Genomic DNA, 19,012 nt, shown 5'->3' with positions numbered 1-19,012 from the left:
ATGTTTTTTTTCATTGCATCAGGAAGAGAAGTCTTTTTTTATTTTATTTTATTTTTTTTTTATTTTTTTTAGAAGTCATTTTTTGTTGTTTTTCAGACGTTGACAAATCTTCAGCATTTTTTTAATATGCCATAATTTTTCATGTTTTTCTTTTCATTGCATCAGAAAGAGAAGTCTTTTTTTATTTTTATTTATTTTTTTTTCATTTTATTTTTTTTTAGAAGTAATTTTTTGTTTTTCAGATAACACCCACCCAAGTACTTCCTTTCCACCTGCTTTGACAGCAACAAATCTTTAACAAATGTATTATTTCACCACGCTGAGCAACAAAAAGTACCTATTGTAAAAAAAAAAAGCTGAAATTACATTTCAATGCCTTCAATTTATCAATATGCAGCTTTTAGTAGAAATATTTTAGACACCAATGAACTACAGTAGGGAGCTATCTGTTTCGGAAGTAGTTTTATTCTGAAAGACGCTAACCGGAAATCATCTACCCCCCTATTTTACGGGAGGTCCTAGCATCACAGCAGAGGCTCGTTTGCTCTCCAGCCGTGCGGACGTGTTTGCTCCTACCCGCCTTCCTCGCTTCTTTCCGCGGACTCTTTACGGATATATCTACCCCCTCGTTCTCGTCTCTTCTCTTTTTGTGGCCATTTACGGTTCCTCTTCTTTGGACTATTATTCGTCTGATGGTGTGCGCCGATGCCAAGAGATGGGTAAACTGCACTCGAAACATGGTGAGCTTTTTGTTTGTTTTTATTAGTATTAGTCCTGGCGTTGTAGTAGTTGTTCATTGTGTCCTCTCTTTTCTTTTTTCCACTTTTTTTTATTTTTAAAGCCACTATTTGCAAAGCGAGGGAGAGCCCAGAAGGTAAGAGCACTTTTAAGGGGGAAGCATTTGGGTCACTTTGAAGGGGCTCACAAGAGGGAAATGGGGGGGTGCTTGTGGACTACATGTGCATGGACACCCACCCCTCCTCCATTTAAAAAAAAAAAAATACAAAAAACTAAATTTGTGTTTTGTTGCAGGCGACAGCTTTGTAGTTAATGCCTGTTTGGCTCGGAAGGGACTGGATGACTGGCTGGTAAAACAAGACTGTCACCTGAAGACCAAGTGCGCTTTGGGCACCCGGGTGAGTTCCCACTTTTTGTGCAGCCTCCTTGCTTGTGCATGAAGTTTGTTTTTTTTTTTTTTAATCACAATGTGACACACATACTCTTAACTGTACACCATCTCACTGTGGAGGACTTTGAAATATTTGTATTTGCAGTGATTTTTTTTTTGGTTCCCATTGTTGGGTGACTCTCATGACACTTTCATTTTTTTTAAATATTACATTCAAAATTACCCTCAGTAATGTGAACATTACTGTGGATGGGAATATTTACTCCTGGTTATACTTTCAGTTGTTCCAGTATGTAGTGCTACAAGTTTGACACTATTACCGCTGCTATACCGCCTGGTGCTGGTTCACATCCGCATACCGTATATACATATATAGTACTTATCTGTACCGATTAATATAATTTGTGTCGTTTCTTTGGATCTAAACAAAAAAAATAAAAAAATTGGAGATATTTGATTTTTTGTCAAGTTTAATTTTTATTGTAATTTAAGCATCCTACAAATTTTGCAAGTTTTTTTTGTTGCTTTTCAGAGAAAAACAACCAAAAATAAAGATCAGAGATGCTTGATGTTTGTTTAATCGTAAACAAGAAAAAATATTTTTTATTTTTTTCGTCATATTTAAATCGACAGATACTAATTTCTATCAAATAAGAAGTATTTTTGTATTTTTTTGTATTAAAAAAAATAAAAAATATAACCGATTGTAATGCACCCTCGAATGAACAGTATGCCCCATACGATTTTTGCAACATTGTTGGGTGACTCTCATGCCACTTGCATTTTTTTTTTAAATATTACATCCAAAATTACCCTCAGTGATCTGAACATTACTGTGAATGGGAATATTTACTCCTGGTTATACCTTTTAGTTGTTTCTGCTGTTGTATTCACTCACAACTGTTTGCATATCCAGTATGTAGTGCTACAAGTTTGACACTGCTATACCGCCTGGTGTTGTTCACATCCGCATACAGTATATACATATATAGTACTTATTTGTACTGTACACACATATGTACTTTAATTAATATAATTAATTGATTAATTAATTGAATTAATTATAATTAATTAATTGATTAATATAATTTGTGTTGTTTCTTTGGATTTAAACAAAAAAAAGAAAAATCTGGAGATACTTGATTTTTGTCAAATTTAATTTTTATTTAATTAATTAATTTTATTAATTAATTAATTTCATTTAATTTTTTTTTTTGCAATTTTTTTGTTCCTTTTCAGAGGAAAAACAACCAAAAATAAAGATCAGAGATGCTCGCTGTTTGTTTAATCGTAAACAAGAAAAATTATTTTGTTCCCCCTGGAGTTAATTTTTAATTTTTTTGTCAGACTTAAATCGACAGCTACTAATTTTTTATCAAATGACATGTATTTTTGTATTTTTTTGCATGATAACAAAAAAATAATTTACCGAATATAACGCACCCTCGAATGAACAGTATGCCCCATACGATTTTTTGTAACATTGACACGTGACAAAACGTCATTTGGTTGTTTTCAGATGAAAATAACCAAAAAATAAAAATAGGCAGATACTTGATTATCACCAGATTTAATTGGACGACGTACTGCACAGTGACAGCATGAATATGTGACAGCATATGAAAAAATACTCGATTTTTGCCAGATTTTAGTCACCCATAACACGCTGTACAATTAAAAGTATGTACTCTTCCCATTTTGCATGCATCAAAAACACAATTTCGCGGATTCAATCCAAAATGTAATGAATTCTTTTTTTGGCCCGTGCTTCACTCCTACACAAAGTTTCACAGAAATAGGTTAAGTCGTGTTTTGCATAATTCTGCTGGTGAACAAGCAAACGGCCACCATAACGGACATGCTCGTCTGCTGCAAAATGTCAGAATTGTTGATGCGACTGTTCTGTTGGACCTCATTAGATTGTCTTTACTCGGGTTTGTTTTCATTGTAACAGTCTGTTGGTCTCTCTCTGGGATCAAATATTGGTTTTTAGCCCAGTTCAGGTCTTGTTTGTTTTTTTTTTTAAGGCAACAATAGATCAAGCTTGACTTGAAAGCATTGTAGGGTGACAGTCTGGTGACGTGAGGATCGTAAAAGCAAAGCCGGAGGAGGAATGTTGGTCATGCTGTTGTTTATTATTTTTTTTGGCTTTGCCGTGAACACAACCGCTGTTGTTGTTGTCAAGTGGAGGGGGGAAATCCTTTTGGAATTGCTTCAGAGGAGCTTTAATCCTCTTTGGTTCGCGGTGCCGTCCTGTAAACGATGCAGGAATCGGTGGCCGATGCTGGTGAAGGGAAAAGGAGAATGTTTTTTTTTTTTTCCCGCCCACTCTCGGAGAGTAGAAATGTGTCTATCTATTGTACGCAGCCTGCAAGACCGATGTGATGTGTGGCGTTCCTTTTTAAAGAAGAATTCAAAACATTCTTTGTTGTTTTTTTTTTTTTTTTTATGACACACTAAGACGTGCGCTCATGCGGGGGCGGCTGTGTTAAAGTTCACGTCGTGCGGGCGAGATACAAGTTCACATGCTGGGTTCTTTGTGATAGGGGTCTTTATTGGGGGGAGGCGGGGGGTGGCCACAAGACAAACTTTCTACTAATCCAGCACCAGTCTAAAGTCGTTTGAGGTATTTGTCAAGGTTGTTTTATCGCAACTGTTGACAACGTACGGTTAAATCCCTAGCCTGGTTCGGAATATTTAAGTCAGTTCAAAGTTGTTAGCAGTGTAGCTAGTAGCGGTGTGTATTGGCAAGAATCTTACGATACGATACGTATCACGATACTGTTAACAAGGCGATATTTTTTTGTTTTTCTTGTAGTTTAAAGATTATTTCCTGCAAAAACTGAATCCCACCAGAAATATGCACTTACTAAACGTATTTTTATTCCATTAGAACAGTATGTTATGCTGTATCACAAACGTTCCTCAAAGTGTAGCATTTGGATAAATAAAGATTTAACATCCGGCTTTAAATTTACAAAAAAATAAAAAATAAAAGTAGTCAAGCTGATGATGGCGCTATACTATGAAAAGTTAGCACGGTTAATCATAGTTAGCATCAAGGCAAATAATTTTTGGTTGTTTCTATTGTTTCTAGATATTTGATTTTCATCACGTTTATTGGATATTGACAAATTGTCAGTATTTTTTTATATGCTATAATTTTACATGTTTTTCTTTTTTATTTGTATTTTGTTTATTTGTTTTTATTTATTTATTTAATTAATTTTTTTAGAAGCCATTTTTTGTCTTTTCATTGCATCAGGAAGAGAAGTCTTTTTATTTATTTTTATTTGTATTTTGTTCATTTATTTGTTTATTAAAATTTTTTTTTTAGAAGTCATTTTTTGTCTTTTCGTTGCATCAGGAAGAGAAGTCTTTTTTTATTTGTATTTTGTTTATTTATTTTTATTTATTTATTTTCAATTTTTTTAATAAGTCATTTTTTGTCTTCTCATTGCATCAGGAAGAGAAGTCTTTTTTAATTTTTATTTTGTTTATTTATTTTGTTTATTTAATTTTTTTAGAAGTCATTTTTTGTGTTTTCATTGCACCAGGAATAGAAGTCTTTTTTGTTTTTATTTGTATTTTGTTTATTTATTTTGAAAAAAATTCTTTAGAAGTCATTTTTTGTTTTTTCATTGCATTAGGAAGAGAAGTCTTTATTTTTATTTATTTTTTTATTTATTTTTATTTATTTAACCAGTGTTGGTATCGGGGATTGGCTGCCGATCCGTTGTATTTTGAAGCTAATATCAGTTTGGGCCACTAGATTTCCCGATAATGCTATAACTCTGGTCCGCACTTCCAACATGCTAGGTGAGGTAACGCCTCTCAGAACTGGTTACCTTGACTTCCGCCACCCGCAAGAAGAAGAAGAAAACGCAACATAGTTTGAATTTGGATCGGTTGTGTAGCTAGAGCGGTAGTTACCCCTCCTTTCCGTGCCTGCAGTGGTGGTGGTACATAGTGGCCATCGCCATCTTCGGTCACTCTTGCTGGCCATCTAGACATTTCATGAATCAACCTATTGCCACCCCTGTGTAAGTAATGGTCTCACCTTGGCCACCCCTATGAAAAATGTCTGGTTCCAACATTGATTGCATGAGAAGCCGAAAAAATGCGGATCTGGACGTCCCTCGTTGTTGTAATGGCAAGCACATGGAGATGTAGACCACGGGTGTCCATAGTGCAGCCCGGGGGCCATTCACATCCTGCGGCTGTTTACCTATTGGCCCGCAGCACATTGGAAAAATTTAACAAGAAACAACCGTTAAAAATGGGGAAAAAAGACCAGTAAATTTATAATTTTAATATTCATTCATTCATTCATTTTCTACCGCTTGTCCTCACGGGGGATGCTGGAGCCTATCCCAGCTGTCTTCGGACGAGAGGCGGGCTACACCCTGGACTGGTGGCCAGCCAATCACAGGGCACATATAGACAAACAACCATTCACACTCACATTCATACCTATGGACAATTTGGAGTGGCTAATTAACCTAGCATGTTTTTGGAATGTGGGAGTATATACGTATATAATATAATAATATATATAATATATATATATATATAATAATATATGCAATAATATATATAATACATAATATATAGTTAGGGTTTTTGTTAGAGGGAAAAACTAACAAAACAAAAAAAAGTCGCAATTTTGGTAAAATTAGGCTGGGTAAATTTTTTTAATAAATGTTAATACATAATGTATATATATATTTTTATTATAAATTTTAATTGATTTTACATATATATGTATATATATTTTTTTTATTTACAATATATAATATAGTTTTTAATTTATAATATATATAATATATAGTTAGGTTTTTTGTTAGAGGGAAAAACTGACAAAACAAAAAAAAGTCGCAATTTTGGTAAAATTAGGCTGGGTAAATTTTTTTTAAATAAATGTTAATACATAATGTATATATATTTTTTATTATAAATTTTAATTGATTATATATATATATATATAAATAATTTTTGATTTACAATATATAATATAGTTTTTAATTTATAATTTTATTTATATATAATATATAGTTAGGTTTTTTGTTAGAGGGAAAAACTAAAAAAAAAATAAAATAAAATAATATTACAGGAATAAGGGTACCAGAAGAAATAATTATATAAAAAAAAATACATAAAAATATGTTTTGTCACCAAAAACACAGGGCTGAGATGCAGGCTGTTTTTTTGTTTTTTTTTTTAAAGGAAAGTAAATTTTATGACACTGCTTTATGATCTAGTATTTTCGATAAGATAATGTAGCCATTGGGCATAGATTACGTGCATGTAAACAACGGCAACATCTCTCTTATGCTTACACGACTCGCATGAATCCGCTGTCTATTATGATGTGATCTTTTGCAAGCTAGCGGACATTTTTAATGGTTTTGCACCATAGGCGTTAATGCGAGTGTAAGCTTGAAGGCTCAGTGAGGTCACTATGAGCGGTGTTGGCAGGTGGGTCTTGACATATGACATTGGGGTCATGTGATACCCCGTGTGCAGCCTGCTCTCCGCCCCGCCCTTAAGTATCAAATGTTATGCGGATATTGAATATCCCATGAGGACTCCACTCTCCGCTTTCAAAACTCTCTGATGTGATATCCTACTTTACTTTTATTGCATCCTTTCATTGATTACAAAAAAAAACCTTGTTTCCCCCCCTTTTCTTTTAAAATCGCCCCCCCCCTCAGTGGCTCCCCCTTCTGCCCTCGCAGACTCCCATCTGCTTGGTGCGTTTACTCGGTGGCCTCGTGTTGGTTGGATGAAACGAGACGGCGTTTGAAAGGGGGGGGGGGGGTGTTCACCGCGACACTGGAGCCCCCCCCTCCTCCAAAGTGAAGGGAGGGGATCATGCCCCCCGCTTCAGAATCTCACAGCACATGTTTGAATTCATGTTTCTCCTCAATGAACGGCGGCTCCCCTCGTGCTGGTAGCACTCATGCAGCCCCAAGACCATGATGCTACCACGCCCATGCTGGACTGTTGCATCTAGACTCTGAAAGACTGGAAAATGCTGGTTTTGTCAGTTAAAGTCTTCAAGATCGAGCCAACCAATCACAGGGCACATATAGACAAACAACCATTCACACTCACATTCATACCTATGGACAATTTGGAGTGGCCAATTAACCTAGCATGTTTTTGGAAAAATCCCGGAGGCTTGGGATTGAACCCTGGTGTCCTAGCTGTGAGGTCTGCGCGCTAACCACTCGACCACCATGCCGCTGCATACTGTTATGTCTTATTTAAGTCAAGATGTTGGAATTCATGTTTCCCTTCAATGAACCACTGCTGTCCTTGTACCGGCAGCACTCATGCAGCCGCCCCTTGACCGTGACGCTGCCACCACCATGCTTCACTGTTGACACGACACAAACCTTGCTAGTTTTGTTGGTACGGACAATTTCAATGTGACTTGGGTGTCAAAAAAATTGATGTTAACGTTTTACTGGGCATGCCCCATTGACTATTCTGGTTGATTATAGCTCGTATGTAAACAAGAGATTGGAATATTCCTTTCCATGTATACCATTTCTTTCGGAAAAATTCCATTCGGAAAGCGAAAAACTCCTCATGTAAACGCTAATGTATGTTTGAACTCATGTGTCCCCTCAATGAACCGCATCTCCCCCTGTGACGGCAGCACTCATCTTAGGCCTGTCACGGTAATTGATAGTTTGATCATTTTGCCGGACTCGATATATTGATGTGCATACTTGCTTTCCTCCTCTCTCTCCACCAAACAGGCTGGATGACAAGAGGTATCAATCTCAACATCTGGGCGTGTTGGTTCTATAGCAGAATGAACTGAGTGAGGGAACCCTCATGGGATCATGCTGTGCTTCAGTGTCACAATATATGAATTCATGCTGCTCCAATGAACCACAGCTCCACCAGTACTAGCAGCACTCATGCCGTCCCGGACCCAGTCCCAGAATGGTGCTACCACTACTATGCTTGAGTGTCGACAATAATGGGTGTGTGTGTTGACGCATTTTCAGTACATAGCAGAGTATAGTCAGTATACCTACTTTTCTCAGGCAAAATCAACTTTCTCATTCATGGAAAACATGCCAGGCATCTAAGGAATCCGGGAATTGCATTGGAAATATCGGGAAATGAATGCCAATCCAATCTCAGTTTTTGCTGTGCGATGAGAGACACCTTGATAGGATGCTATCCAAAAACTCCATAAGGCGCATATTGGGAGAAAACAAAAAAAAAAAAAAGCACAATCCCAGCTGCTAATCCTCTAAAGATTCCGCGCACATTCCCCGCAGAAGACTTTGATCTCTTGGCATGCATCCGGATGATATCTGACTGTGAAGCAGACACACATGCATGTGCAAAATGAATCAAAACAATACACTGCATACATGGTTTTTTTTTTAGTTCAAAAGAAGCACAAATGTGATAACTATGAGAGCGTATGAGTGCTTTGTTCATTATGAACACGCTAAACAAAGTTACATTGAAGTGACGTCTGCATGGACACGATATGAACTTCCAGGTTATTTCTCCCTTTATTTTGTCAATATCCACTATGAACTATGAAAATGACACAGATGACAGAATGACAGTCTGAAAATAATGTTGACAATAATATTGTCTATATTATCTGCAATTAACAAAAAAACGTATTTAGTAAGTCATAAATATGTTATTTTAAACAGATACTCCATTTAAAACCAATGATTCCTACTTTGCCTAAATTCACTTCTCATAGTCGGGTCTGGAATCAACCAATTACTGTAATAATAACATACTCAACAGTAACGATGTACCGATGGCCCGGGACAAGTTAAAACAAAATTCGGGCAAGTAAATCCGAAGAGTTGTTTTAAAAGTGGTTCTTGTCAGGTGTTGGTAAAACACGGACTGCGTAATTCCGCTGGTAATTTGCAAACCAATCCTTGCAAATCTTGAAATGGACCAATCAGAATCATTTATTTATTTAGACTGCGGTCCGTCGTCAACAGTCCGCGTTTGACCCACACCCGTTCTTGTTCGCGATCAACCAATCAGCGATCCTTTGACTACGGAAACATCCATCATGGCGTCCCTGCCAACATGGTCTAATTCAGGGGTCTCAAACTCAATTTATTTGGGGGCCACTGGAGCTAGGGTCTGGGCGAGACTGGGCCGCATCAGGTTTTCCAAAAAAACAAAAAATCGCATTTATTAAAAACAGAAAAATTAATAAACTTTGCTTTGGTTTCGATTTTCTACAATAAAAGCTCTGATAAAACATTCCACTGTTCTCAAATATATTCTACACAAAATAAGATGAAAAATAAATAAATCAAGAATAAAGAAAATCAATCAGTAATAAATAAATAAATATAATAATAATAATAAAACGGCAAATAATAAAAACTTAAGAAACCACATATAGTTGGTGGGGAGACAAATTATTTTTTTCACATTAAAATGAACAAAGCATTATTAGAGCCCTGTAGACATGACAAAACACGACTATAGTCACATTTATACTCTTTTTTTTATTTACAACATATTGCACAACTGCAGGGTCTTGAGACACATGCTAACTCGCAAACTAGCGAGAGCTAGCGACCTAAACGGTAGCCTCCAAGTTATTTCCTTTAAACTTAAATAGCCAAAAACGTACCACTTCCACACGGATAGGGAGGATAACTATTAACAGTTATTTAACCTTTTAACATGAACATTAATCAAACGTAATCATTTTTTCTGGGTACATGATACCATACAGCATCCATATCAAACTTGCGCGGGCCGCACTAACATTAAACTTTCATATCAAGGCGGGGGCCTCAAACTAGTGTCCTGCGGGCCACATTTGGCCCGCGGGCCGCGTGTTTGAGACCATTTCCATTTCTGTGTATTTTTCTCACCTTTGCTTCACAAATTATTGTTTGACCCTTGAGCATTTTTTTTTTCTGGGTTAAAAACACTTTACTAGTACACAAATGTGTCTATTCAGTAATGTTTCATTGTAGTGCACAACTAAACTAAACTAAATATCACTGCTTACTACTACTACCATGTGTAAGGTAGTATGTTAGTACTCTCATTTCATCTTTATTTGAGATTGTCATGTGATGCCACAATAATTAGATGATATCATTATAGTCGTATTTTCATTTTAAATGGGGCAAGTAGTTCTCACCTTCAGGATTCCCCATGGGCAAATAATTTGTATTTTAATGTAGAGCCCTGAATAAGCAGTTACAGCGTGGTGTCTGATAAATATGCCGAAACCCTTAACAAATAAGCAATTTTAGGTGGTTTAGTAAAAGAAAAACAATTGCATGCGACCAAAGCGACCCACCCACATTCAAGAGCAGCCTAAAGACCTCCACTCCATCCTCTCATGGGAACGCTTCTTTTAAGAATCACACAGCCTCTCTCCGGCCAGGTGCTACCCCTCCGCCCTAAAGGCTCAAGGCTTTTCTTCCCTTTTAGAATGTGCCTCCAAACTTTGTACCCCCGCCCGCCCCTACCCCCGTTTTTTTTTTTTTTTTCTTCAAAGAGCAACAACAGGCCGTCGTCCCTTGGGATCACAGGGAGGGTCGAGCCTGCTGGGAGAGGGCCATACGTCACACCAGCATGCACAAGAGGCCAGCCGGTGGTGGAGGAGGTGGGAATCGGACAAAAAGGGAGAGGAAGAGGAGTCTGCATTTGAAAGGTGCTTTCAGCATCCAGACCAAGGTCCTTGGCTTTGTCAAGCTGACAAACACAACAGCAAAAAAAAGGGGTGCCAAACCTGTCTTTTATCGCGTTTGGAGGCTGAGGGGAACATGTCTGAAAGACCTTTTTCCTCAAAAAAAAAAAGAACAAGGAAGAACAGGCAGACTGGGGATAAGTTCCACTGCAACTTTCTTTGGAGGAGAACTCTTTCACAGGCTGCACATTTTCCTCCTGCACACAAGCCCTGAGAAGAAAACTCCAAACCGTGAAAGAGTCTGTTCACTTGGCAGTGATCGAGCGACAACAGGAAGGGTTTTTAGCATGCAGACGACAGGGTAAAAACGGTAAAAAACGCATGAAAACGCCGTAATATTCATGTCGCGCAGGTAGCTGGTGGTGTCACTTTGTAAAGTACTTTGTAAAGTATGCAGGGTATACACGCACAAACCTGCACAATATACATCGCTTTACATATGTACTGGAAATAGAGCTACATCGATTAAACCAATTACTGTATTTTCCGGACTATAAGTCGCACTTTTTTTCATAGGTTGGCTGTTCCTGCGACTTATACTCCGGAGCGACTTATAAATGAAAAAAAAATGTTTGTTACCCGCAAAAAATGCGACTTATACTCTAGTATGACTTATGTATGTTTTTTTTTCTACTTAATTATGCATTTTTGGCCTTGTGCGACTTATACGCCAGTGTGACTTATGTATGTTTTTTTCTACCTAATTATGCATTTTTGGCCTTGTGCGACTTTTACTCCAGAGTGACTTATAAATGAAAAAAACTGTTTGTTACCTGCAAAAAATGCGACTTATACTCCAGTATGACTTATGTATGTTTTTTTTTCCTACTTAATTATGCATTTTTGGCCTTGCGCGACTTATACTCCAGTCCGACTTATGTACGTTTTTTTCTACCTAATTATGCATTTTTGGCCTTGCGCGACTTATACTCCAGTCCGACTTATGTATGTTTTTTTCTACCTAATTATGCATTTTTGGCCTTGCGCGACTTATACTCCGGAGCGACCTATAAATGAAAAAACTGTTTGTTACCCGCAAAAATGCGACTTATACTCCAGTACGACTTATGTACGTTTTTTTTCTACTTAATTATGCATTTTTGGCCTTGCGCGACTTATACTCCAGTCCGACTTATGTATGTTTTTTTCTACCTAATTATGCATTTTTGGCCTTGCGCGACTTATGTAAGTTTTTTTCTACCTAATTATGCATTTTTGGCCTTGCGCGACTTATACTCCGGAGCGACTTATAAATGAAAAAACTGTTTATGTTACATAAACACTGGACTGGTTAATTAGCCACTCCAAATTGTCCATAGGTATGAATGTGAGTGTGAATGGTTGTTTGTCTATATGTGCCCTGGGATTGGCTGGCCACCAGTCCAGAGTGTACCCCGCTAGGATAGGTTCCAGCACCCCCTGCGACCCTCGTGAGCGGTAGAAAATGAATGAATATTACCGGTACTCAGGTTATTTACACAACTGTCGTCGAATCATGTGGAATTACCTTTATTGCCATATTGAATATCAGCGGATTACTTGATTAATTGAAATAATTTGCAGATTAATTGAGAAAGAAAATAATGTTTTTTGTGTGTAAGAGTGCGTGGCTCCTGGGGCGGAAATTAAAGGTGTGTGTGTGTGGCGCTCCCGTAGTGGCACCGCCGATCTCCTCTTGTGTGTGTGTGTGTGCGCTCCGTGCTCATTTTAATCACCCACTTAAAAGGCTCTGCTCAAGTGGGTGTTTAAGTGTTTAAACCCTGAATAATTCTCCCTTGTTTGTTTACCGCCTACCCCCCCCACCCCACCATCCCCTCACTTGTGGATTGCGTTCCGGCCCGTCGTGTAAATGCTGAATAATTTCTCCAAAGTGGCTGCTGAACATCTCCATAAAATGGTCCCTCTTGAGATGATGCATGCAAACGTATGCAAACGTCTTCGAGTTTGTCTCATTCCAACGTGGGCGACTCTTGCCGTGGTTGGTTTTTTTTTTTTTTTGCTCTACGGAGGCCAAAAGGCCACCTGAGGTAGAATCAAAGAAGCGCGCTAAGGTAAACAGATCCGGGAGAGCATTGTGGCGGCGGTTCCTCAGCTCTTCCTGTGGCGCCAGGCCTGGATTGTCTGCTAGGGGATGTTTTGCGAGGAAGGGAAGATAAACAGAGGAGCTCAAATGAAGGCTGTCCGTCCTCGCCTCTGCTGGAGTGTTTATGCTCCACAGGTGCCCGAGTGTGGACGCTGGAAATGAAGATGATGAACCCTGTGCTCCCTTGAAAGGACCTTTGACCCCGCCTCCTCGTATTCATCCTCCGTTTGCGTCATTAATGGCTGTGGAGGGTTGAAGCAAAGTGATGGCATCCAAATCCTTTCAGCAAAAAAAAATCATTCTGATGTCGTTAAGGCTAAGACCTACATTTTTGGATCTTTTTAAGTCAAACCAGGTACTTTTAAAAATCTTTTTAAACATAAATGCACAAATGCATACAATTTTATGCATGCAAAGTGTATCGTAAAGTGTAACATTTTATTTGTATTCACAAATTAATTAAAATATTTAGCCAGTGGCTACCACGTTAGCTACAATTTCCAAGCTTAATCTAAAATATTCAGTTTCTCAATCCACACAGCGATCAAATACTGTATTTTCTGGACTATAAGTCGCACTGGAGTATAAGTCGCACAAGGCCAAAAATGCATAATTAGGTAGAAAAAAACATACATAAGTCGCACTGGAGTATAAGTCGCATTTTTTGAGGGTAATTTATTTTACAAACTACTTGTTTGTAAAATACTACAGATTTTCTGGACTATAAGTCGCTTCGGAGTATAAGTCGCACAAGGCCAAAAATGCAAAATTAGGTAGAAAAAAACATACATAAGTCGCACTGGAGTATAAGTCGCACAAGACCAAAAATGCATAATTAGGTAGAAAAAAAACATACATAAGTCGCACTGGAGTATAAGTTGCATTTTTTTGCGGGTAATTTATTTGAACTACTTGACCAAAACAGACATGAGGTCATCTTGGAAGGCAAGTTGTAACAATAAAAGAATAGAGAACAGGCTGAGTAGGTGTAAGATATGCTAACACAATGCTTATTCAGCTACACAAAAAATAAACATGAACACAAAAGATGTCCAGTGTTTATGTAACATAAACACTTTTTTCATTTATAAGTCGCTCTGGAGTATAAGTCGCAGGAACAGCCAACCTATGAACAAAAAGTGTGACTTATAGTTACTAAATTACTAAAAAAAAAACAAACCTCTGGTTCAATTTTTGTCACATTTTTACATGGTATAGTTAGTGCTAAAGTTAGTGTGTAATTATTCCCTATTTTAAAGAATATACTATAGACTTAACAAATGCAACGCCCATCGTTTTAGACGTCTTAGCCCATGCCTTTCCCAGCTAAGTTAGCTTAATCACTCCATCATTATGGGGTTAGCTTACTGCATGAACTTCCTCGATTTTGCCAAGCAGTCTGTTTATATTTATTTTCAAGGTCCAGCAAAGCACCTCAATCAGTTGTTTCAGTCAATACAGCAAGTGAGTATCAAGGAAATTGTGTCTTGTTTTCAGTAAAGGATGGTCTGAGGCTGCACGAGTGCTACCGGTACTTTATTGAGGGAATTTTGAATATTGCCTCTGTTTTTGTACCATATTGCACGTAACAAACCGTATCGTTCCACGAAATTGAGAGCCCAAGGAAAACACCCGTCGTGGGTCCAAAGTCTCAGAGTCGGCATCGAGTTCAATTTATACGTCATTAATATTTTTTCGCGTGTAAAACCATAATTCTCTAAAAAAATAATTTTTGTTAAAAACTGCCTGCAAAATATTTCCTCTGTTTTTGTACCATATTGCACGTAACAAATCATATCGTTCCACGAAATTGAGAGCCCAAGGAAAACACCCGTCATGGGGACAAAGTCTCAGCGTCGGCATTGAGTTCAATCTATATGTCATTAATATTTTTTTTTGCGTATAAACCCATAATTCTCTAAAAAAATCATTTTAGTCAAAAACTGTCTGCAAAATATTGCCTGTTTTTGTACCATATTGCACATAACAAACCGTATTGTTGCACGAAATCGAGAGTCCAAGAAAAACACCCGTCATGGGGACAAAGTCTCAGCGTCGGCATCGAGTTCAATTTATATGTCATTAATATTTTTTTGTGTATAAACCCATAATTCTCAAAAAAATTCATTTTAGTCAAAAACTGCAAAATATTGCCTCTATTTTTGTACCATATTGCACGTAACAAACCGTATCGTTCCACGAAATCGAGAGCCCAAGGAAAACACCCGTCATGGGGACAAAGTCTCCGAGTCGGCATCAAGTTTAATTTATACGTCATTAATATTTCTTTGCGTATAAACCCATAATTCTCTAAAAAAATCATTTTAGTCAAAAACTGTCTGCAAAATATCGCCTCTGTTTTTGTACCATATTGCACGTAACAAACCGTATCGTTCCACGAAATCGAGAGTCCAAGGAAAACACCCGTCATGGGGACAAAGTCTCTGAGTCGGCATCGAGTTCAATTTATACGTCATTAATATTTTTTTGTGTATAAAACCATAATTGTCTAAAAAAAATTATTTTAGTCAGAAACTGTCTGCAAAATATTGCCTTTGTTTTTGTACCATATTGCACGTAACAAACCGTATCGTTCCACGAAATCGAGAGTCCAAGGAAAACACCCGTCATGGGGACAGTCTCAGTCGGCATCGAGTTCAATTTATACGTCATTAATATTTTTTTTGTGTATAAAACCATAATTCTCTAAAAAAATCATTTTAGTCAAAAACTGTCTGCAAAATATTGCCTGTTTTTGTACCATATTGCACGTAACAAATCGTATCGTTCCACGAAATCGAGAGTCCAAGGAAAACACCTGTTATGGGGACAGTCTCAGAGTCGGCATCGAGTTCAATCTATATGTCATTAATATTTTTTTGCGTGTAAAACCATAATTCTCTAAAAAAATAATTTTAGTTAAAAACTGCCTGCAAAATATTTCCTCTGTTTTTGTACCATATTGCACGTAACAAATCGTATCGTTCCACGAAATCGAGAGCCCAAGGAAAACACCTGTCATTGGGACAAAGTCTCAGTTTAATCTATACGTCATTAATATTTTTTTGCGTATAAACCTATAATTCTCTAAAAAAAAAATGTACGTTATATTCAATGCAGAGTTTCACTCCTGACCAAATGAACCGTACGAGCAGAGCACACGCACGACCATTTGAGGGTGTTTTTTTTTTCTCCCTTCGGACGTCATTTAAACAAAATGTTAGTGCTTATGTGATTTAATTACATGTTGCATGTTGGTCATGCGCGCTGCTCCCAAGTTCATTATGGCCCGGCAGTGACACAAGCCATTAATTCCAGCCTGCTATGAATAGAAACGTGCCTCTCGCTGTGGCGTGTTCGCGTACAGTAGTTGGAGCGTCTATTTCTGACGCTGTGTTTACTCGCTTTGTAATTAGAGATTTTTTAGGTGCGCGCAGTTAAAAGGTCAGATGTGACGGATGTTTATAGAGGTGGTGGCTTGTGGCTGGCAGGAAGTCTGCGCCAAACACGCCTCCCGTGTGGATGACTGAGTATGCGCCGTAAAAGAAGATGATATAGCCACCTTGGCACCGTGGGGTGGGGGCTGGGGGGGGGCACTCATTTGGGGAACATGAACACTTGAGATGGTTACAAGGTGCAGGAAATGTGAGTTCAGATAGTTGAAAGCGATCAGTTTACAGTTTTATCGCAATGATTGCCAAGTTGCAGTGTTTGCTTCCAGTGTTGCAAGTTTCTGTTTGGGGTAACTTTATCCATACATGGATAAATACATGGACCCAAATATTCCCATTGTATTCTTTGTTTTATTCCTTAAAAATGTAAAAATTTAAAAATTTAAAAATTTAAAAATTTAAAAAATTTAAAAATTTAAAAATTTAAAAATTTAAAATTTAAAAAATTTTAAAATTTTTAAAATTTTAAAATTTAACTATGTTAGGAAAGCAGGAAGTGAACAAATGTAACAGTTAGTGATTGTAAAAGTACCAGATGGAGGGGTAGGATTTAATAAGCTTTGCTTAATTTGAGTGCCCAAACACTGACTTTAATTGAGTGCGGCTGCAAAATAACACTCCATGGGGCAAGAGAGCTGCAAGTACCAGTTATTTGACTTAAGCATATATTCTGATATTTTTGGGCTGTGTCCCGATATGACGATATAAAATATAAATTCAGCACAGTCTTGTATAAAAAGCTAGTAGCATTAAGCCATATAATGAAATAATATAAAAAATATCGCCCAACTCTCGTAAAAACTATAACTATTCTCATTCTACAAAATTGAGTGCCCAAACTTTGACTTTAATTGAGTGCGGCTGCAAAATAACACTCCATGGGGCAAGAGAGCTGCAAGTACCAGTTATTTGACTTAAGCATATATACTGATATTTTTGGGCTGTATCCCGATATGATGATATAAAATATAAATTCAGCACAGTCTAGTATAAAAAGCTTGTAGCCTTAAGCCATATAACGAAAATACATTTTTTATTAAAATTAAAAAATATCACCCTACCCTCGTAAAAACTAATTATTCTCAATTAAAATGCCGTTTTTGGTGTCTGGATTTGATTTATTCCTAAAAAAAATTACCTCGGTTTTTGTACTTTTCGATTTTCGTTGAACCTTTTTAGGACAACTTCATAAAGAAATCCAAGGTGCTTCAACATTTCACAACAAACTTCTCAATATTACACCGGCATTAAAAATGGGAGTTCAGACCAAAGATCCCAACTGATTTATTTGACAGTCAATTTTTCCCATCGTCCACCAAGGAAATGTAGTCAAATGCCTATCCCTGATTAAAACTCTGCTCCCTTGAGCCAGGGACAAATGAGAATCTTTGTCTTCAAGAGGAAGCCGACAGTCTTGTGATCAACAAATGAGTTCAAAGAGGGACCCTTCAAGGTCTGACTTGCGGTTTTGACATTGACATTGTCAAGTGAAAGTGTTTCCTTTCATTTGTCTGCGCCGCTGAAAGGTTGAAGTACCTGTCACTTTGTCGGTGCCCCGGAGGTAGACTTCCTCCCACGTGCACTCCAAGCTGGCGTCTGAAGTCGGTCTCTGCCAGCGACGACTTTGACTAATTGTTAAAGACCCTCCAGACCCGTGTAGCGCGCACCGTACTTAAACCCGCAGGCAGGCTGGCTGCCACCAAGTCGTCTGGGCTCTTCTAATCCGCCCTGCTTTCCATTAACCGGTGACACGTGTGGGAACGTTGCGCCTCTCCAGAGATGACTCACTTCCTTGGAGGACAGAGCCGAGACATCCAAGCGCATCCAAACAAGCTCGTGGAAATGAGACGTGTCATTTCAGCCTTTCTTTTGGAAGCCGGCTTTACTTTGAATATTCAGAGGGGCTAATTTGTCACTTTTGGCAGGCGGCGGGCGGGCACCTGTAGATCAGGGCCAAGCCACGGTCTGACTCCTCTCCATTCCAAACCACAGCTCATCCTTTGGAACGCTGTGTCCCAAAGTGGAGTTTATTGACTGCAGCAGAAGAAGGCGCCTTGACCCTCCTCTTGTGTTTGGGTCGGCACCGACTTGTTTTACATTTTAATGCATAAAAAGAATCACATAACATTTGTTTATTGCATCACTGGTAATGGTTTTATTTCATTTGAACATGCATCAGATTCCAATTGAGTGCATCCCATAATCAGTTCCCAGTTCCACATGTCCAAAAGGAGTAGGAAGAAGCAAAGCTTATTAAATCCTACCCCCCCATCTGGTACTTTTACAATCAGTAACTGTTACATTTGTTCACTTCCTGCTTTCCTAATATTTTTAAATTTTTGAATTTTTGAATTTTTTTTAATTTTTTAATTTTTTAATTTTTACTTTTTTTCCTTTTTTTCCTTTTTTTTACATTTTTACTTTTTTACATTTTTTTTTTACATTTTTTGCTTTTTTACATTTTTACATTTTTACATTTTGGAAAATGAATGGAGTGGGGTTCCCCTGGCTGGAAAAGTTAGCATGTGAATACATCAGTGTCCGATCAGCTCCTGTACTTTCCGGCTGAAATCAATATTTCTGAGCAATAAGGATGACTTAACTTTCTTAGGGCTGCA

At 37.7% G+C, this 19,012-nt stretch overlaps 1 protein-coding gene across 1 annotated transcript in view; it reads left to right on the top strand.

The window, feature by feature from the left end:
- The first annotated feature begins 222 nt into the window (after nt 1–222).
- The window catches only part of nkd1 (NKD inhibitor of WNT signaling pathway 1), a 45,024-nt gene continuing 26,234 nt past the window's right edge, over nt 223–19,012 (top strand). The window contains exons 1-3 of the mRNA XM_058089021.2: nt 223–740; nt 842–874; nt 1,033–1,136. Of these exons, the coding sequence (XP_057945004.2) occupies nt 716–740; nt 842–874; nt 1,033–1,136 (162 nt within the window). The 5' untranslated portion in view covers nt 223–715. The remainder of the gene's footprint in view (nt 741–841; nt 875–1,032; nt 1,137–19,012) is intronic.

The sequence above is a fragment of the Doryrhamphus excisus genome, linkage group LG13 (assembly GCF_037039965.1).
Source record: "Doryrhamphus excisus strain RoL-2023G ecotype Guam linkage group LG13, RoL_Dexc_Guam_v1.1, whole genome shotgun sequence".
Lineage (NCBI taxonomy): Eukaryota > Metazoa > Chordata > Actinopteri > Syngnathiformes > Syngnathidae > Doryrhamphus > Doryrhamphus excisus.
This window is presented reverse-complemented; position numbering and strand designations above follow the sequence as displayed.